The sequence below is a fragment of the Penicillium argentinense genome (genome assembly GCF_028826775.1).
Source record: "Penicillium argentinense strain IBT 30761 chromosome Unknown utg000004l_segment0_segment0, whole genome shotgun sequence".
Lineage (NCBI taxonomy): Eukaryota > Fungi > Ascomycota > Eurotiomycetes > Eurotiales > Aspergillaceae > Penicillium > Penicillium argentinense.
Window position 1 is genome coordinate 3,907,681 of NW_026622663.1, and position 20,738 is coordinate 3,928,418.

At 53.7% G+C, this 20,738-nt stretch overlaps 5 protein-coding genes across 5 annotated transcripts; 2 read left to right on the top strand and 3 right to left on the bottom strand.

Annotated features, from left to right (window-relative positions):
- Window positions 1-1,071: 1,071 nt before the first annotated feature.
- On the bottom strand, window positions 1,072-4,589 carry hmg1 (HMG-CoA reductase; the record flags this gene model as incomplete). The annotated part of the gene is made up of 3 exons (XM_056616872.1): window positions 1,072-1,408; window positions 1,471-4,184; window positions 4,254-4,589. The coding sequence occupies 3 exons, from the start codon at window positions 4,587-4,589 to the stop codon at window positions 1,072-1,074; spliced, it is 3,387 nt and encodes a 1,128-aa protein (XP_056477229.1).
- A 2,995-nt stretch (window positions 4,590-7,584) lies between these two features.
- Window positions 7,585-8,625, top strand: N7532_004379 (uncharacterized protein; the record flags this gene model as incomplete). Its single annotated transcript, XM_056616873.1, has 1 exon — window positions 7,585-8,625. The coding sequence occupies one exon, from the start codon at window positions 7,585-7,587 to the stop codon at window positions 8,623-8,625; it is 1,041 nt and encodes a 346-aa protein (XP_056477230.1).
- A 1,227-nt stretch (window positions 8,626-9,852) lies between these two features.
- On the top strand, window positions 9,853-11,106 carry N7532_004380 (adaptor protein NBP2; the record flags this gene model as incomplete). The annotated part of the gene is made up of 1 exon (XM_056616874.1): window positions 9,853-11,106. One exon carries the CDS (start codon window positions 9,853-9,855, stop codon window positions 11,104-11,106), a length of 1,254 nt encoding a protein of 417 aa, XP_056477231.1.
- Window positions 11,107-12,590: 1,484 nt separating this feature from the next.
- On the bottom strand, window positions 12,591-14,528 carry N7532_004381 (ENTH domain-containing protein; the record flags this gene model as incomplete). Its single annotated transcript, XM_056616875.1, has 5 exons — window positions 12,591-13,919; window positions 13,988-14,069; window positions 14,134-14,213; window positions 14,317-14,348; window positions 14,447-14,528. 5 exons carry the CDS (start codon window positions 14,526-14,528, stop codon window positions 12,591-12,593), a joined length of 1,605 nt encoding a protein of 534 aa, XP_056477232.1.
- A 514-nt stretch (window positions 14,529-15,042) lies between these two features.
- Window positions 15,043-20,356, bottom strand: N7532_004382 (putative Ras GTPase activating protein; the record flags this gene model as incomplete). Its single annotated transcript, XM_056616876.1, has 3 exons — window positions 15,043-15,932; window positions 15,984-16,262; window positions 16,321-20,356. Coding segments are annotated over 3 exons (5,205 nt in total), but the record flags the coding sequence as incomplete, so codon positions are not given.
- Window positions 20,357-20,738: the final 382 nt, after the last annotated feature.

Genomic DNA, 20,738 nt, shown 5'->3' on the forward strand with positions numbered 1-20,738 from the left:
ATCAAAGCAAAGCCACAGGGGCTGAACGCGATCTCCCTGCAGGGATAATTATCTGCCGTCCTCACATGAGCTGCGCAAGTACAGACGATGGCTATCGCGACGTCCCATGCTGATCGAGCCCCATGTCTCACCACACCCGGACTGGGGCTGTGAAACAATGCCGGGCGTCGCCAAGGGGCGAGCAAGCGCCGCTCAGGAGTCGGCGCATCTAGACCGTCTGGTCCCCCAGACGGCGAACGGTGGGAAGCTCGGTTACCGCCTCGTATCGCGTATGGCAGGCCAATCACTCATCTACATGTCCACATTTATTCAGGTAATCTTAAGCAAAGTCAACCAACCAGGAAATATCCAACCCATCCAATGGAATGCATTGGACGTTACACTGTGTGTACTCTCATGGAACATACCGTGGCTTCTCGCAGGCTTTGATAGAGATTGTCCAATGACAGAAGCCGTTTCCACAAATAATGGCAAGGTGACCCTACGATACTAGAATAGTTAGGGCATTGTCAATACCGGCCGGCGAAGCACTACCACTAGCCCGATTAATACTCGAGGTACAGTACTACTACCCTACAAAGGGTCGTACTATACACAGGACAACAAGATAGGGCACATTAATATAAACGAAGAATACAGGTTTCATAGGCCATGATCGACCGGCATATCTATCCAGGAGGAAAAACTAAGTACAGAATGTAGAACAAGAGCGTAGCTCGTACTCGCTCGCCGCGGTTTTAGGTAATCCCAATAAGGGTTCCGGGCATGAAGCTGGAAGGCTCAACACGATGAACCTGACAGCGTAGCACCATCATGGCTGACCCGATAGATGCTCGCAACACCACTCTTCAAAGAGCCAGGAGTGCGAGAACTATAAGCGGAGACAGATGCAGACGCAGTATGCAAAACGAGGGACAGGACAGGTGGAGCCGTCATATGCTCCATTCTCCGCTTCCTGGCCCTTCGCCGCAGATGGTAGCGAGAGGAAGATTTTGATGTAAGGTCGCGAGTGGGATATATAGAGGACTTGACTCATTACCGCGGGCCAGGAAAGTGCTGGTCGCGGACCAATTATTTCGAGGTCATAGAGAGACCGCGGGCCGCGCCCACGGCAGCCGACACGGGGGTCGAGGACCGCGTGGGAGCGGCGCTGCGGTTGTGGGCCATGTGTGCCTTCACAAGATGTCCGGCGGCAAGAGCGGCGCACAAACTGAGTTCACCAGCCAGCACGGAGGCGGCAATGATGCGGGACAGCTGGCGGGCGTTCTCGCCGGGGGTGGTAGGGTGCGATCCCCGGACACCGAGCATATCTAGCATAGCGGACTGCGCTTCGAGAATAGTACCACCACCAATAGTACCGACCTCAATGGAGGGCATCGAGACGGCGATCTGGAGGTTTCCATTGTTGCTGTGACGATAATTAGTATCACTGTTGAAGAGGGGAAAGAGCTGTCTTGGGGTCAAACATACTTCTTCATAGTCGTGATACAACTGCTGCTCTCGACGTTCTGGGCGGGATCCTGGCCGGTGGCCAAGAAGATGGCAGAGACAATGTTGGACGCGTGGGCGTTGAAACCACCCAAGCTACCAGCCATGGCGCTACCGATCAAGTTCTTGCTGACGTTGAGTTCAACCAGAGCGTTTACATCACTCTTCAGAACGCTCTTCACGACATCACCAGGGATGATGGCCTCAGCCACAACGGACTTACCACGGCCATCGGTCCAGTTGATAGCCGCGGACTTCTTGTCGGTACAGAAATTACCGGAGAGCGAGATGATCGACATGTCATCAAAGCCACACTCCTTGGACATAACATCCAGGGCCTTTTCACAACCCTTGGAAATCATGTTCATACCCATGGCGTCACCAGTGGTGGTCTTGAAGCGAATGTAGAGATAGGTACCGGCAAGAGCAGTCTTCAAGTTCTGGAGACGGGCAAAGCGACTGGTCGAGTTGAAGGCAGCGGTAATAATGCTGCGACCTTCTTCAGAATCAATCCAGACCTTGGCAGCGGCAGCCCGAGCCAAAGTAGGGAATGTTACGCAAGGTCCACGAGTCATACCATCACCGGTGAGGACAGTCACGGCACCACCGCCAGCGTTGATAGCCTTGGAGCCACGGCTGGTACTGGCAACAAGAACACCCTCGGTGGTAGCCATGGGGATGAAGTAGCTCTGACCGTCAATCTTCAGGGGACCAGCGACACCAAGGGGCAGGGGCAGGTATCCAATAACGTTCTCACAGCAAGCGCCGTGAACGAGACCGTAGTTGTAGTGTTTGTACGGAAGCTTGGAGGCTTCCAGGGAACCGGTAGTAGCAGAAGTAGCGCCAGTGCGGGAGATAACGGCACGACGGATCTTGACAGCGCGAGTGAAAGCATCCACACGGCTCATCAAGTTCTCATCCTCCATGGTCTTCTCCAGAGCGTAGCCAGGAAGCTTTCCCTTGAGCGACAGAGCGATCAGTTCCTCATCAGTCATCAATGGAGCCTTCTTCTCCTTCAGCATCAGTTCGCACTCCTCGAATGTTCGGGTAGATTCCTGCTCATTCGGCTCGAACTGGGGGTAAACCTTGGGGGCAGGCTCCTTGGGAGGAGCAGGAGTAGCCTCGGGCTCCTTGATGCTCCAGCGAGCCGCATTGAAGAGATAACCGTTAAGAATGATACTGAGGGTCAAAGCAGCGATAATCCATTTGCTGATAATGGGGTCCTCAACGCTCTTCAACAGGCTCTCAAGGACCTTGCCACCAACAGCATCTAGGAGCTGGTCGGTATACTCAATCTCGAACGGACCAGACTCGGCCGCGGCATAGTGGACTGAAGGGTACTCCAGCTTATACTTGACGGGCGGGATGATAGTCACCATAGTCTCTTGCTTCTGGCTCTTGGCGGTCACATAGATGGAATCCAGACCATTCTCGGCGACCTTGAAGGGGTCGATGGGAGTAGGAGCCATGACATGGGAGAGGCGCGAGATCAACGCACCGTTACCGGTGTTGCGGAAGGGAATAGCAGACAGGTTCACAACATTGACCAGGATCAGACCACCGACCATGAGAATCTTGAATCGGCGCACGCTGCTGGACTTGATCTTACGTCCGAAGATGCTAGTATCACCCTCGTTACCATCCGAACCAACGTTGGGCCAATCATTGTTAGAAGCAACATTTTCAGCCACGCTGTGAGTGATGCCATCCTCCTCGAGAGCCTTGCGCAGCGCAACATGACGCTTAATGCGGGTGATCTCGAGCTTGATGCAGAGAATGGTGGTGTAGAAGGTAAACAGAAGAACGCAGTCGAAGAACAGGATCCAGGCAGCGAGGAAGCAGAACTGCTGAAGACCGCCCTGCACACCAGAGGCAGCGCCAATGGCCAACAGACCGATCTCAATGCAGTAGTGCTGGATGATCTCGAAGCCCTGCTGTTTGATCGCAGCCGAGATGGAATCCTGAATGGAGGCCGGGGTGCTCGACGCGAGGGGCCGCGGAGCCGCACCAGGAGCAGGGCGGCGGTTATCCACAGAGGCATTGAGGACCGCACGGGTGAACATGATCGGCTTCTCAAATCCAATAGTCACAACCAGGAACGGAAGGCCTTCCGAGAGCAGAAGCAGGTTAATGGGCACACCAAGCTTGGTCGTCACCAGAAGACCAAACAGGAAAGCGAAGGAGCCGGAGAAGAGCACAGTAGCCGCAAGCCAGAATTTGGAGCCGAGGCGCCTCATCGAGAAGAAAAGAGAGACGAAGCTGAGGTGCATCGAGATGTAGCCAAGAGCCATGATCACGATGTCAATGGTCTCGGCATGCTTGATCAGATCCACAAATGAGCTCCAGGCATCGGTCAGCCAGATCTTGAGGGCAGTGCGCGAGCCAGTGGCGCCGCGAGCAGCCCGCATGATCCATTTCTTCGATTCCTCTTCCTCCTCCTCGTTTGAGGAGTCTGGGATCTCCTGGACAGCCCTAAGGAACTCAGAGACCTGGTCAAAAGGCACGGCATAGGCAAGAGCGGAGTCGTGAGAGAAAGGCGAGAAAAGATTCGGGGTGCGGGGCACCGACTGCGCCGAGACATTGCTAGGGATGGGGACATCATCGGCGAGGGGAGCGGTCGACTCGGACTTGGAGGCGGAATCCGGGAAAATGAAGGTAGTGAGAGCAAGGTGGTGAACAGCGGGCTTCTCGATCTGCTGTGGAGGAGGACTTTTAGCTCAAATGGTTCCATTCCACCGGTTACACAGCGCCGAGGGAATGCTTACCGTCTCGTCGGCCCAGGAGTCTTCCGCCTGCCACTTCCAGGAGGTGGACTCTCCTAGTCGCAAATTCCTGCTCCCCTGGAGAAGGGTCTCTGTGTCCACTTGACCCGCGACATTGCGCGAATTCCGCGCGGTATCCAGTAAGCTGCCTTCCAGCAGACCAACATAGGTCGTACTGGCGAGCAGCGCGATCACGACAATCGTGTGAATTGGGTGAACACAAGCCCGGCGGGAGATGAATTGGAGGCCGCAAGTGACCTGACGGCGGATCCAGCTTGGCTCAACATCCTTGTCGGCGTCGGTTGAGCGCAATCGCTTGGAAATGAGGGAGGATGCCATGGTGACAAGGTTGGAGGGAAGCGGTGTGGACGTCTGTTGAAGGCGTTGGGGAGGGTTTATGACGGTCCGCAGGGACCAGGGCCTGCGAGAATCACCGCCGTGGTGCTGATTATGTCGACCAAACCGGACGAGGTGAGGAGATCGGAATTGAAGAAGTCCCTAGATCGAGGGCCGCATGTGGCTCACGAGGTAGTCGTTGACAGGGACGATTTTCCCACGAGGGAACTTTTTTTGGGGGCTCGAGTTAGCAACACATAGTCTGAGAGTGTAGGCAAAGGGGGCCGATCCATACCAGAACAACCAAAGGAAATCGACGCGACGAGCAAGACCAAGCAAGACGGAAACGAGAAGACGACCCCCTGAAGGCTGCAAAATACTCGAGCTCCGGGTCCGCCAGGAATTAAGTATCGCCGACAAACGGGGGGCGCCAAGCCCTCCTGGTGGGGAGGACTAGCGCAGCGCGACGCAGTGTAGACAACCCTGGGGCGTCGACCTCTGGACTTGATCGTGCAGAAATTATTACGGTTATTAGAATGAAGAGCACTGGCAGTGTATAAGGGAAACGAGGGATAATAGGATATGTTCATATGGCAGGCTACAAACAAAATGATGGGACAATGGGCACAATCGGATCTCCAAGAAGCCTCAGGAACAAGCCCCAAGTCTGGGGTTCGTCTACTCAATGGCCGCGTGCATCGATCCTTCTCTTTCCTGTGCGGGCATTCTAATCTCCTGTCATTTGGTCCCATGGTATGTATTCAGTTGAATAGGCCAGCACCCATTTCTCGTATAGGAAAAAGGGCGGTGGCGACCACGAGACGCGAGCACAAAAAGGCAGGCCAAAAAGAAAAAAAAACAGCTGCCAACTCTGCATGCACCCGTTCCCGATGCGGTTTAGTGGCACTGCTAGTTGGGATCGGCTCAACAAAGCCTGTCCTCGCAGCCTTTGGAAAGCACCCGAAGGCACACACCGTTGCAGGGCTCCGATTGCAGCGGGGCTACTAGTAGACTCGCGAGAATTCCTCGACCACATCGGACGCCGTCCGCCATAATCAGTCGTGGGTGCCACTCGGGTGCCGACACTCGACAGTCGATCGGCACGCTCCACTTGTCCTCGTCCAGGGTTTCCACTGTGCACCGCCGCGCACCTAGAGCGTGAGGGAATCCGGTCCTGTAATCAAAGCGGTCCATGCCGTCCACGTCAGCGAGCCCAGTTCTTCTAGTGAGAACGGGCCGTTTTTCGCCTCAAGGCGCCCTTCCGCAGGACTCCGCTGGGCATCGAGGACGTCGACCTGTCTTTCGGCGTCCAGAGGGAATCCACCGGGTGGAGTGCACGGAGAAATCAGATAAAAATCAGATAACTCAAGTCAAATCATCGTGGGCAGGCCCCGCGGCTTCTATCCACAATGGGACTCGGTTACCATGCCAAGCAGCAGGTAAATCGAGAAAATCCATCAAGATAAGATGCAAGTCCGACGACGGAGGATAGGTGGGCTGTCTCCGAGGTCTCTGGACGAGAAGGGTAAAGCAGACCGAGTGCATTATTCACAGAAACCGCCGCAATCGATTGGTTCGCTGAACTGCCGATGATTCGAAGCTTGCTTCACCACACTGCGCCGGCGTGACTGATGAGTGCTCGTACTGAGCAAATCATACTCGTGTGTAGGGAAAGTGGCATAGATCTCGGTAGGGTTGGGTACCATGCCTTTGGGTTATGGTAGACACTATGATGAACGCCCTACCCAAAAACGCCTTGAGGTAGGATCAGCATACCACAGTGGGCGAAATGACCGATAAAGAGGATTTGGCGGCTGTAAAGGCAAGCAGAGATATCTCACAGGTGCTTGAGCCGGATCACTAGCTAGGCTCGCGGCCAAGACCAAACAAGTATAGAGGCAGGATCGATCGGGCTGCAGAACTGACCACATCGACCATCTCCCGCCCGTTCTACCTATACCTTACCGTTCGATGTAACTACCGACGATGACGATGGGTACCCTTAAGGTACCTTAAACCGCTCCGGTTACTTATCACTTCCAGCAGCGATTCACTGAAGAGCCTCTTGACTCATCCTCTTGGCTGCGCAGTCTAAATGCAGAACATCCTGCGTTGCAGAATCCCACACGCTAATTAGCCCGGCGCCAATCGACGCGCCCGCTGGGCCAGGGAAAACCTGCAGGCCTGCAATGCCTGCACGATGCAAATCGGCCGATCGCTGATCCTCGTCAGGTGCTGCCCAGCCTATTTCCCTCTAAGCGCCAGGAGCTGCGGGTTCCCTTCTGTCTCAGGGTCAAAAATATCTCCGTCCGTCCCCATCCTGAGGCAAGCTCCGTCGCTTTTCCAACCTCCTCATCCAACCATTCTCCCCAGAGCCTCTGGTCCTTTGGCACGAGGCTAAATTAGGCGTGGTTGACGGCGGGTATAGTTCGTTTCATCCGTGACGTCGATTCCGGCCGGGGTTCGAGTCTGCAGTATTGATGTCTCCAACTAGGTGCGACGCCTGCCTCCCACGATGGACGGTCTCCATATATTTGGAACGAGGTCCCGTGGGCGAGAGAACAAAGAGCGGCACTTCTATTTGTCTTGATCGTAAAGATTCTTTGTTCTTCATCTCGAGGCCTGTCTCGCCTAGCTCTGCTCCCGTGGGATGGCAGGACCCTGAAACAAACTGTTTGATCTCTGCTTTGTCGCCGGATTGTCGCCCAAGTATCAGCATGGTGTGGTGTGAATGCCTATGTTCTACTTTCGTCTCATCTCCCACCATTCACTGGTCCTACAAATAACCACGCTTCACTGCCGAGGCAGCACTCTACCGTCCCCCTCTATAAGAATCATCGACGAAGGGGATTTAGTTTCCACTTCTGCACATCCCAACATACGTCAAAGTCAATACCTATTTCAAACAAGACGCCGCGGGCCGGTGTCCCTACAGCGGCTTGATATCCGATATCACCGCCTTTCATCATCCATCCAGCCTCTCTTTGAACACGACAGAATGATCCTTCCAGCGCTAGCAGCGCTCCTCGCACTTGCCCCATACGCCGATGCCCACTCGTGGGTGGAACAACTCACAGTCATCGCACCAAATGGGACGTTCGTGGGAATACCGGGCTATGCTCGTGGAAATTATCTTCGCACAACAGCTGGGTTCAGCGACACTAGTATGACCTACCTGCTCCCACCCAGCACTCGAGCAAACACGACACTGCTCCTTCCCAGTGACAAGCTCTGCAAAGACACGCAACAAGATCAGACCCAGAGTGATGGGAGCCCCCGACTGCAAGCCAGCGCTGGCGCGGCAATTGCGCTCCGATACCAAGAGAATGGCCATGTTACTCTTCCCCAGAACCAGCCCGGCAAGCCGAAGAACCGCGGCACGGTATATGTGTACGGCACAACGCAGCCCAAGGTTGGCGAGAAGTTGCTCGATGTCCATGGCGCGTGGACCGCCGACGGTACTGGCGGAGATGGCCGAGGTGTCCTGCTGTCCACGCAAAATTTCGATGACGGCCGATGCTATCAGATCAACAGTGGCGAGATCTCCGAGACTCGCCAGCAGAAATATCCGCACCAGGCTAGCCAACTGACCGGGGCCGACCTTTGGTGCCAGCAAGATATCCAGTTACCCACGACTATCCCATCTGGCAAGTTGTATACTCTCTACTGGGTGTGGGACTGGCCCACCGCCCCGGGCGCCGATCCAACATACCCACAGGGCAAGACCGAGATCTATACCACCTGTATGGATGTCGATGTGCAAAACACAGCGGCCGATCGTCAGAAGGTGGACGATATATATGCGACGGGACAGGACCTTAATAAAGCTGCCATCCCGTCGGAGTTCGATCACCTCTCTGCCCAGCAGATCCCCGTGGAGTCCCAAGCCGCCACAAGCGCATCGCCCACTTCAACGTCAGCTGCGGGGCCCAAAGAGAAAGCCACAGTGACGGCCTGGCACACCGTCGGCAAGACCGTGACAGTGACCCAGGACGCGACTGTGACGGTTGATGCCGGTCAGTCGGGAGAGACTTCGTAGTCGGTGGGAACTCTGCCAAGGACCATAACGACATTGGAGGAGGCTCTTTTGCTATGAGCGCGCATTTCAAATGGAAGGATACCCTTGATAGACAATGAATGGATTCGAATCTCACATCCCACAAGAGGAATCTGTATCGAAGTGCATAGTCAAGTGTGAGGTGTTACTGTAAACATCGTAGGCTGGCCGGTGTGACATGCGCCATGTTGCGCGCTTGCCTAAAGCAGAATGGCTCCGATCTGAAACACGCTAGCACGTGATGCTGACCTAAGCCCCGCGAAGCTTCAATTCACACAGGAGACTCTTCGCCTGCAAGTCCAAAGAAGGTCAAGCTGTCCAGAGATCTCGATCTGCTCTCTGTTCGCGCTGACACTGTGCGTCTCGGCATACCCCTGCTGCTACCGCCGCCTCCGCACCGCCCACCACGATCCGCGCTGATCATTAACCCTGAAGGAGCCTCGAGGTATGGCCCCCGATTCCGAGGCGCATTTTCCCTCCGGTGAAGAAGAGGAGAGAAATCCCCCTTAGTGAGATCTTCTCATTGCGGCCGACCCTGCGCTTCTCTCCAATCCTCATCTTTGCCGCATAAGCGCTGTGCCCGGGTTGCATTCTATATCTGACACTTGCCGTGCAGTTTCTGCTATATTTAGCATTGCCCTCGTCAACTGCGGGACAACGCCTGGAACAACAACCTTCCGACCACGGCGCCCGTCACCTCCCACCGCGCTTGACGCTGGACCTTCCATCTGAACTCCCCATTTCTTCACAGGTTGCAAGGGACCTATACCTGTCGACCTTTGGTTCCCAAGTCTCGGCCCTCACGTCCAATCTTCTTCCCCTCCCCTCATTTCGCCCTCAGCCCTCCCCCTCTTCGAAAGTTTGCCGATTCCCGAACCCACACCCAGGGTCCTTGTCCACATCCCATTGGATCGCTGTCATTCTAGACAACCCGGGTCTAGCGAGACTGCTGCCGGCATCTTGTGTGAATAGCTTCATTGCCCAGGACTCTTCCATCTCGCCTTGCCGTTGACTGCATACAGCCCCCCGCACACCTCTCCATCTACAATCGCAAAGTGCGACAGGGTTTGGCGCGCCATCAAGCAAAATCGCAATGCAAAAATAGAGTCCGAGCGCGACCGATGAACACCTCACGCATCCCTTGCTAGCCTCGAACCTCATTTACCTCGCTACCTATCAATGCCCGTCCACCCGTTGGGCTCTCGCGAGATGTCGTCCCCGGCACCTGCCAACACTTCCGGGAGCAACCTGCAGGTTCTCCCACCTATTCTCACGAATGAACCAGTGAAACACTCGCCGAGTGCAAAGGACCGCTTGTCGACCTACTCGAACGTGTCCTTCACGTCGCAAAACCGCTCGCGCCCGGGCTCGCACGTATTCCCGATCTTCCATTCCAGCCTTTCCTACACTCTGGTGCGAGATTTTGCATACCCCTCGATACACCCGCTGCACTATGGACCTCCACCCCCACGCGGTTCGGGTGTTTCCACCCCCGCCAGTGAATATCGCCGCTTGTCGGACCCCCCCGGTTCGTGGGATACCTCACGAGGTCCGTGGGCATCTGGCCCCTGGAGTACAGAGAGCAGTCATGGACAAGGTCATCAACAGCTGCCAGCCATGTCGTTCGGTGATGGTCCGCCTTACAGTGAAGATGAAGACCTCCATAGCCCGGTAGTGACCACGGCGCGCCAGCGCAAGAAGTCCACGGGTACAGAATTGAACGGCGATGAGCAAGTTGCAGGAGCTGGACTGGACCGCGGTACATATGTTGGAATGAATGCCGATGGCAGTGAAACATATTACGTGAACAGCGGGGATCCGATGGAAGATGGGCCAGGTGGAGAGTATGTCACATACCCGGCAAATCAAGGACGGCATTCATACTATGGCAGTGGCCCGCAATGGTTTGTGCCTGCAGCTGGCTTTGAACCCGAGGAAGACTACACGGGCGGCGACCGGTACTCCAATGACTATCAATTTGCGGTCGGCTGTCCGGATGAGGAAATGCATGGAAAAGCCGTGGCTCTCTTTGACTTTACTCGCGAACATGAGAATGAGCTTCCTCTCACAGAGGGCCAAGTGATATACGTCTCATACCGACATGGCCAAGGCTGGTTGGTTGCAGAGGACCCCAAGACAGGAGAAAACGGTCTTGTCCCAGAGGAGTTCGTGCGGCTCCTTCGCGATATCGAAGGTGGGCTTACTTCTCTAAATGGAGAACCTGGCCCAGATATTGCGGACGATAGTGCGTCTCTCAGCATAGACACGAGCGAAGACAGTCATGATTCAACCCCTGTCAACACCGGTCAATCTACCCCTACGCCTAACCAGGGCGATCATCACGGTGCAAATGGCAATACCCCAGTGACCATCTCGGTTGGTCACGCAGATGAACCCGATACCGTCTCGGAAAGCAAGACTTCCGGTGGCGGCAATCGTTCTAGTCAGTTGGCGAAAACCTGAAACGGACTTGCCAGTACTCCTAAACGGATCCACCTGACCAGGAGCTTGGGCCAGCAATCACCTATATGGCCAATTTTATTAACAGAGTTGCGGATGCCGTCTTTGAGGGGAATTGGAGTCTGTCAAGACTTGCGCTCCTCTAATCGACACATGTGAACAACGTGCTTTCTCAACGAAAAACGCACCTCCCCGCCCCTGTCACCGTCCCGCACCGCTCCTATTGATGAATACCGAAGCCATAAGAAGGCGCAGCGAGTGCTGGGCTCCACGCCTCATGGCCGGCCATCACGAAATGGAACGCATGTATGGAACCAATCGCTCCACGCACATCTGCTTTCCTGGCCTAACAGTCCCTCCCCCTCCACCCTCCACCTCCTACACCCTTCCTGAGTTCAACTGATGAATGATTTCTACCCCTTCTACGCTTGATATCCCACCCACGAATTCCCATCCATTTTGATATAACCCTGATCGAGGAAGAGTTCAAAGAAAAGAACAAATTTACCTGTCTCCTCTCGGCTTGAGTTCTTTCCATCTTCCCGATTCTCGTCTTCTTACAAATGCCTGTTTTCTGAACCCAACACCCTCTTCTTGTATCTAGCCATTTTTTCAGCACAGGCGTTGTTTAGCATCAATTAGCATCAGCGTAATGCTTATTCAAATTCTCTAAATTCATTCTGCGTTGTTGCGTAGGTCTGTATTGCCCCTAGGAAGCCATAAGTATGTTTTTTCTTGGGGCCTTCAACAATCACAATTTTTTTGGTTATATCATACCGTGTGTTTTCCATACATACGATCCATGTCAGATATAATAATGCATGTGACCCTTTCACGAAAGCACCGAGGTGTCAAAGTAGTGTTGATACCACATACAATCAGATCTATCACATACCTTAATCATACACTAGTGTAGTGTTCTTGGCATTTAATTGATAATGCTCGTGCATGTCATCGCTCTAGTGTCAAGTCACCCTGACACCATACCGGACTTATCATCAAATGTACTATCATTCATATATGTTGGTTTATATCCACAGATTCTTCTCAAAATCCAGTGTTATAATTGATAGCACGAAACACCATTCAAATCAGAACAATTTTGAAAGGGCACCGTCGTAGCTATAAGATGGAGACTTGGAATCAGAACATCATGAGGGTTATACACAAGCTAATTACCGTTTACTAGCAACAACTCAAGACAGAGTTCTTTTGCAAGGAGAATTTTCAGACTCAAGAGCTGCTCTGCTAAAGCCGTGGGTGAAACAATCCGATAAAATCAGTGGGAGAAAGAGAAATGAGCACAAATAGGTCGGGGGAAAGGAAGCAACAATACAGAAAGGGTGGTCAAGAAGGAGTAGATAAATGAGGTCAAATTATGAGTTTCAATGCCGGATTCACTTCGTCCCCATATTTTAATGAAGCCTATACTTGATGAAAGCAAAAGCCGAGGAATGGAAAATGCCAATATGGATTCAAGATTGCAATCAACCAAGCAGGTCATCGAATGCGGAGCCACCCTGCTTTTGCTGGGTTTGACCCGACGGCGCGGGGGAAGCAGTGTTGGAGGCCGGGGCACCCCAGATACCGGCGCTGGCCTTTTCCTTGGCCATGCTGGCCAGATTGGGGCCCTTGTTGGCGCCGGTGTTGTTCTTGGCAATGCCCGCGCTTGCACTGGCGGAGGACCAGAGAGAGCCGAAAGCATCACCGGAGGGCTTGGGTTTGGAAGCCGCGGCGCCGGGCTTGTTACCGGCAGCTGACGGGATAGTCGCAGAGGACATGGAGGAAGTAGCGGTGTGAGAGGAGAAGGGCTGAGGGGCGTTGGTAGAAACAGAGGTGAAGTAGTTGGGGGTGGCAGCTTGGTAGCCTGAAGGCTTGGAGGCCATCGGGGCCATCACCGGCTGGCCGCCAGATGGGGCGTTCGAGACGGGCGAGGCGAGTCCGCTGGTAGGCGGGGTGGGACTGGCCGATGTGAAGCCGACCAGTCCATTGATGTTGGCACCCTGCGATGCAGACACTGGTTGAGGGGCGACGAACTGAGTGTTAGAAGTCGTGCTAGCTGTTGAGGCGGGAGGCGGAATACCGAATTGGTTCGACGATGTTTGCGCCGAAGGCTGAGGAGCTGGAGTCGCGGACTGGAAGTCGTCGAAATCATCGTCATCGATGGGCGCCGAATCCAGCATGTTCAATGCGCTGCTAGCAGGCTGCTTGCCAGCCGTGTTGGAGGCAGGCGCTGCCGGAGCGACGGGCTCATCATCACCAAAGTCGAAGAGGTCCTCCACAGGTGCCGGCTCGGGCTTCTTTGGAGGTGGTTTCGCCGCAGCAGGAGCTTCGCGACGCGGCGGGCTGATATCTCCCTCATCATACTCATCATACTCGTCAAAGCGATTGCCCCGACGGCCGCCGCTGCTGCCACCGCCACCTTCTTGAAAATCACTCGAAGCACCACCGAATCCTCCGCCATCACCGAAGACACCTCCGCTGTAGCCGCCGTATCCCATACTGTCGCTTCCAAAGCCACCATAGCGACCGGAGCTGGCGCTGTTCATTCCGCTCACATTCATACCGCCCTCAAAACCGCTGAACTTGTTCCGGTTTGAACGGGCCTTCTTCCGCTCGGCACGGATTTGGTCAACATCGCCCAGCAACTTGACCAACTCCGAAGATCGATTGCGCACGTTGATTCCCTGGTCCTTTCCATTCATATCAATGTAGTGGAACTGCCGGAGCATCCGTAGGAGTGACATATGAGACCTCGCGTCGTCGACCACCCGCTCCGATCCGTTCTTCACCAGGAATTCGAGAAGTTGAAGACTCTATACATCGCAAACAGTTAGTCCAGTCCAAAGACAACAGTCCAATTCATTCCGAGGTCATTGTCTACCTTGTAGATCTGTCGCCATTCCTCGGCGCTCTTGTCGGTGAAACGCTTGTAAATCAAAGGCATGATCTCGTTCAGCATTTGGCTGTGGAACTGTATTAGCATATGCGCGACATAACGAGGGTACTCGCTCCTCCGGCGCCACTGACTAGCTGTGTGTTCCATTGGCAATCTCCTGCATCAACGTGGTCGAAGCACCCCAAGGCTCGTTGTTTGTAGCTTCCCGGACCTAATCGGCATGTGTTAGTCATTGCGTGTAGCTGGTAGAAATCGCACGGGGATATAGATCTGATCGAGGGATGGTGCGCGGAGAGTTTGCTGGGTGTACGAACCTTGGACTCCATCTCGGTATAGTTCATGACAGCTACAAGGAAGCGGTCAGCTCGGTTTTTCGGAAACATGCAACAAAGCGAGATGCTTTGTGAACCAGATTTCTGTCATATGCAGGGGGCCGATACATACCATTTTGCATCTTGCGAACACCGGCCTTGATATCGTACAAGGTCAGGTTGCTAACCTGATCTCTGAGGTTATTGAGATCCATGGCGAAGGGGGACGTGTCCGTCGGGTTGGGGTGGAAAGGGCGCAGGAAGAATCGCTGATTGAGGGTCAAGAAGCCGCTAGGTCAATTGGGAGACAGAAAGGAAGAAGCGATCCGCGCCCGCCGGGATTGGGAGTTGGGGTAGAGATGTTGGAGGGGGAGATGCCCGGCTTCCAGCTGGCCGATTCCACGCGCCACGCAGTCACGTGGCAGCCCCTGATCCCGCTGTATACTTCGGGGAAGTCTTGGCTTTGGGCAGCATCAAATCCGATCATTTCGACGCCGACTGGCCATCATACGAGAAATAAGTGAACAGAACTTAAGTTACACTAACACTGGATGGATTATTCATATTGTGTACATGTCATTCGGGTGCTCGTGAAGCCGAGACGTATCGCTATGGAAAATCATCAAGAAAAAATACCCTAGGTATTTGCAACAAAGGAAAGGACAGAAGAAGTAAAAATATCACTAACAGCACCCACCCAGTTCATACTTCGTAACGTGGACGTGAGGTTTATTCATTGTAAAACTTCTTCATGATCAAATGCAAGAAGAGGTTCACATTCACCCGCATCTGCCCGTCGAAGAAGTCCATAAACTGTGTGTTGTTGAATTGTGCCTGCAACAGGTCGTCTAGCGGTACCTGCGCATTGGCACCGGGCACCATCATGTTGCCACTGCTGCCATCAATGGTGAATACTCCAACCTCGTTGCTGGAGATGGTCAAGTCAACTCGCTCAAATTGGCGATCGCTGTAGCCCTTCCAAGAAACCAGGACACCTCGGTCGGCCAGAGTGCGGGCGGAATACTTGTACGATCCGAACTTGAATACCTTGCCCGACTTTTGCAGTTCTCTCTGATGATCCCATTGCTTGGTGAAGGGCATGAGGAATCGCTTCTTTCCCTTCTTGTTTTGTAACGTGATCATGGCCTGCTCAATGTAGTCGTTGTAAGTCTTGAGCTGTTGATCGAGATAGATCGCCTGGTCGCTCAGACGGGCTGAAGTGAGACGTGCACCCTCCAGTTCGCGCTCTCGCTGGATTCTCCGGCGGTGCTTTGTGCGAATATCGATTGCGATGGCATTGAGTAGATCTTGATAGTGGTTGTGTCGACTGATTTTGCCGGCCTGTTCAAGACGCAGAATGTTCTCAAGAGCGGTACTCTTGAGTTCCGTGTAGGCCATCGATCCGATATCAATCAAAGTGCTAGCCTCAGAATAGGCACCTCGTCGAGGGTTGTTTGTGTTGAGTTCGTCTCGCACCAGGGTTTCCCATCGTTGCTCATCTTCCTCGGTCGGAGGCTTGAGCATGATATCCATCAAGCTTGCTCCACTCTGGACACGGATTATGTACAAAATGCATCTCTTGGTCTCCATGAAGAGTGCCTTGATCTCCGCTTCCGGATCTGTGGACATAATTAGTGGAGAAGAGAGTGATGGATTGGGGTCATTCTTACCTTCAACCTGGGCTAACTTGGGATTCAAAGTCAGGTTGATCTCAGTCGTGCTGACACTCATCAATTCATTTTCGTTGCTCTTCACGTTTCCGAGGTCGCGAATGAGCTGTTTGAGGAAATCGTCGGGGTTCGGGCACATGAATTCGATTTCCGAGGCCACAAGTTGATGAATCGAGAAGATGTCGGACATTTTAATGTACAAAGTGGGCTTGGCCTTGGCGTAAAGATCGTTGAACTCGTCAATGTCGAAGTAGGACTCAGCATCCTGAACCGAAATCACTGTTTTGCGTTAGTTAAGGCGGAACTGCAGCATTGCAGGAGACAGTGGGCTACTTACTCTGGCCCCAAATTCTCCCGAGCCTTTGGATCGATTCCCCGATGTAGGTGTTCAGTGGCTGGAGATAGACATTCTCGGCTCCAAAGAGTCTCCCAGAAGCAACTTGAGCCACCACCTTGGAAATCTCGCTCAGGTTCCTCTTTTGTTCCTGGGTAAGACCTCGGTCCACCACGCCATACCTCTCGGGCTCCAGCACTGCAGGCTGGAAATAATTCCTCCAAACCCAGTGTCCGACTGTTTGCAAAATGAATCCGGGATCCTCGTTTGAAAATCGCGCAAGAAGGTTTTCGTACATCTGCTGAGCGATATAGCGGATACCGAAGGGCATGTGGAACAGGAAGTCCTCGAACGCAGCGAAAAATTGATCGGCGATATCGCGAAGGTCCTGTAAATGCTGGATGAAGGTCTCTCGAGTTTCAGGGTCGCGGATGGCTTCTTCACGTGGTAGATCTGGTCGCCTTCGGCTACGCTGACCTGTGCGAAGCTCTTCGTTGTTGATGGATGAGCGGTAAATTTGGATTGGATCGCTCTCGAGATCCAGTTCGGGGTTCTCAATGACAGACTCCCGCACAACAGTGCCCAGAACATCGCGCATAAACTTGCGATCTCGAGGAGATTTGGCGTATGAGCCAAAAAGCTTGTTCCAGAAGGAAGTCGAGCGCAAGTATTCAGGAAGAGAGGCGAACGTTTCGATGTCTTCCTTGGCGGATCGTGCAAGCAGTTTGACGAGATAGTACTCCTCGCGTCGCTTTTGCGAGTATCCGAAGAGACCCATCATCAAATGCCTGACTCTTTCATATTCCTTGTCCGACGTATTGATCTCACGAAGGCGGCGGAACAGACGAGCCAAGTATTGCGATTGGGTCTGGAGAAGGAAGAAGAACACCTGGTATTGATCCAGCTTCCTCCGTGATGTCTTGTTCAGAGCTTTGAGGTCGTAAGGGTCCTTTGAGGAAATTTCGGTGTTGGAAAGCAAATTGCCAATGTGGCCACCGAAGTGCTTCTGGTGCTTGACAACTTCATCGAGAGTGATCTTGTTCTTGACGAGCAACGCGATCTTGATGTCCAGCTGGCTGATGTACTGCTCAGCCATCTCATTCTGCCGCACTTGCTGAACAACCACCTTTCTCAAACGTTCAAACTCGATCTCCTCATCGAAATCAAAGTCACTGTCGTTCAATAGGTGGACGAATCCCTTGACTGTTCCGACAGGGGGGTTCTTGCCGCTTGTCAGACTCTTGTACGCTTGACCCTGAATACGACCTCGGATGACGCTTTGAGCCTTGATGACCTTCTCCATGTTCTCGTTGTAGTGGCGTCGTCGCTCCTCGAAGCGATTGCGGATGATCATTCCTCTGATACGGGATTGGAAGTCGGTAATAACTTCCTCTTCATCCTCGAGATCTGTGAGCAGGTTGCCGACCTGAACTCGGACCATCATGGCTCTCGAAAATGCCTGAAGCTGGATAATTTCCTGTTCACTCTCCTCGAGGCGGGTGAGAATATTCCCAACTTTAATGCGCTCTAAAGCCGCGCGGGAAAGGGCCTGAAGCTCCACGATAACGGGTTCCTGCTTTTGAAGGCCTTTGCGTTCGGCCTCCAGATGTTTGCGTACCATGAAAGCCCTGGCCACGGATTGCAAGTCTAGAATTCTGGCCTCTTCCTTCATCAAGGCAGCCTGCTGGTTTTTCAAGGAGGCTCTGAGCGCATTGCCCCTCAGAATACCTTGTAAATCGATAAGTGACGAGCGATGTTTCGTGAGCTCTGCACGGAGAGCCGCATTTTTCTTTCGCACAGCGGCTCCCCGTGTGAAGGCTTGCAGAGCAATCCATTCATTCTCAGACTTGGCAAGAGAGCCCAAGATTTGGGAGTGGTTTTTTCTGGCCTTTTGAGCCCTGAAGGCCGCTTGAAGCTGGGTGATATGAGGAGTTGCGTGTTGAAGAGAGGACTTGAGTTGGCTAAGGTGCTGACGGGCATGTGTACCCCGAATCACTGCCTGCAGTGTTTTGACTCGGTCATTGGCCTGTTTCACATCTTGATACTGTACACTCAGTTGATTGCGTCGCAGGGCACCACGGATCAGGGCTTGAAGGGTCGTAACATCGTTTTCGGCGTATTCAATCTCGTTGTATTGATCAGAGACATTCTTTCGTGACAGCGCACCCCGAATGGCGGCTTGGAAGTGCTTGATTCCAGATTCTTCACAGCGAACGCGATTCTGGAGAAGATTGGCTTGAGCTCGCACCTTGGAGGCACGGATCAGACTTTGCAGCTGAAGAACATCTTTCTCATGGGCTTTTTGCCAATGCATTTGGCTGCGTAGACGACTACGAACAATGCATCCGCGGCTAATGGCCTGAAGTTGGACCGCGAATTGACGCATGCTGAGACGGTATCCGCTGATTTGGCGTGCCCAATCGCCACGAATGCGCGATTGCAACTCAACCAACATGGGCTCCCAATCCCATAGATCATTCATCATACTGCCAAGCTTCATACGCAGCATTGCACCACGTATTTGACCCTGCAAGTCAAGAATGACATCCTCGTTCTCGTGCAGCTCACGATCAATTCGTTCCTCGTCTGTCTCGATGGGCTCCGGTTCCGGCTCAGGCTCTGCCCCAAAATTCGCGGCCATACCAGCGAAACTGGGCATGCTGACACCGGACTTATCGAGACCCTTTTGAGTCTTCTCAAGCTCATGGTGTTCGAACTCGAGCTGTCCAACCAGGTTGCCCATACGGAAATCCAACATGCCATTCTTGAACAGTAGCCATGACAATGCGTGGATACAATGAATAACCTTGGGGATGTTCTTCTTCTCGTACAGATCGATTAATTCGAACCTGAAGAGCTCTGGTAGCTCAATATCATCGAGGAATCGGAAAAATAGGGCGATGTTATCGGAGTGGCGGTACTGCAGCTTGGGGTTTCGGAAGATCCTCAAAGGGGTATCGGGGTACATGGCTTGGACCAACTCTGCCAGCGTCACACCATCCCGTAGTGCCTCCTCCAGTTGAACAATCGGCGGAATTTGCTTTTGGATCACTTCTTCGATCCATTCCTTGGCTTCACCGATGTGACAGAGGTACTCGTAGGCTTGCAAGAACTGTCGCTGCGCGTCCATCCAGTTCCCTGCCGCCCATGATGAAGTCTTCGGCTTCTCTGGAGAGATCGCGCCACTTCTTCCAGCCACTGAGTCGGCGCGCTTGAGTCGGCGGCGCCCCGATAGTCCGGTGACAGAAGCTGTTCCGGAGCCAAATTGGAACTCTTCAGTTTCGCCAGATTGCGCAATTTTGGAGAGGGTTCGGAGGTGGCGGGTTGAAGACTTTTGGAAGGTTTCGAGATCCGGGGCGGACAGGGCGGTGGTCAACGGAGGCGGGTGAGGACTATTCGACAAAGCCTTCTGGGGCGATGCGGGCCGGGGTGATCCTGGTGTCGGGGTGGGCGACCAATGGCGTGGGGAAACTCCATGAGGGGGTGTTTGAGGCTCGAATGCTGCTGCTCTGTAGCGGGGTGATTCATTCTCCTTGAGATGGATTTGATGCGCGTCTGGTGTGATCGGTCGGTTTTCCTTAGGGTAGTGGTGCTCATCAATGGTGTTGCTGCGCGAATGACGATAGGCGGCGGCTTTCGGAGGAGACGAGGTGATGTTAGGAGCTTGTTGCAGAGGCCGCAGGGAACGGCGGATGCTTTCGTATGTTGTCCCAGCGTTGGAGGAGATTCCGCGCTCGGAGAAATCCATCGCACCGGGCGTGACTTCGCTCTTGCCCCGATAATGGCCTAGGTTTCCTGGTATCGACCCATTTGACGAGACAGTGCTGGTGCGACTCGGCGCGAAAGAGCTTGACGCGATGGAGTAGGCAGATGAGTTGGTAGACGCGTTAGAGCCGGTGTGCCGGAGTGGACTTGTTGGCTGCGCCGGGAGGTCCGTCTGGGCGCGCTTGAGCGATGGGAATTGAGTCGACATCACTATGAGCGTCGCGACAAGAATGCGAAAACCGAAGGGAGATTCTTGTGCTCGAATGACCGCATGCCTGCTTCAGTGGCAGCGGTGGGAAGTTGTTATGAACCAGTCGGCTTCAGAAGCTGGTTGTGCGCGGGAAACAATGCCCTTGGAATGTGAGATCAAGCGCGAGCGCACGGTTGGATGAATTGAATCGGCCGTTGCAAGCGAGGAGGTGTGCAGCGTCGAAGCGTCGGAGCGTCAGAGAGTCGAAAATGAGCCGCGAGACCCTCCGATGATGAGATTCCTCGTGACGGTGGGGAGGGGCCGACACAGCAACAGGGCACAACAGGGCAGGTGCGGCGCCGGGATTCCCCAGCCCAAAGCGGACACGCCCAAAACAAATCTCCCGATCAGGCATGGCGCCATCAGGTGACGCCACGCCGATCCTAGCGGTCACGTGATAAGTCAC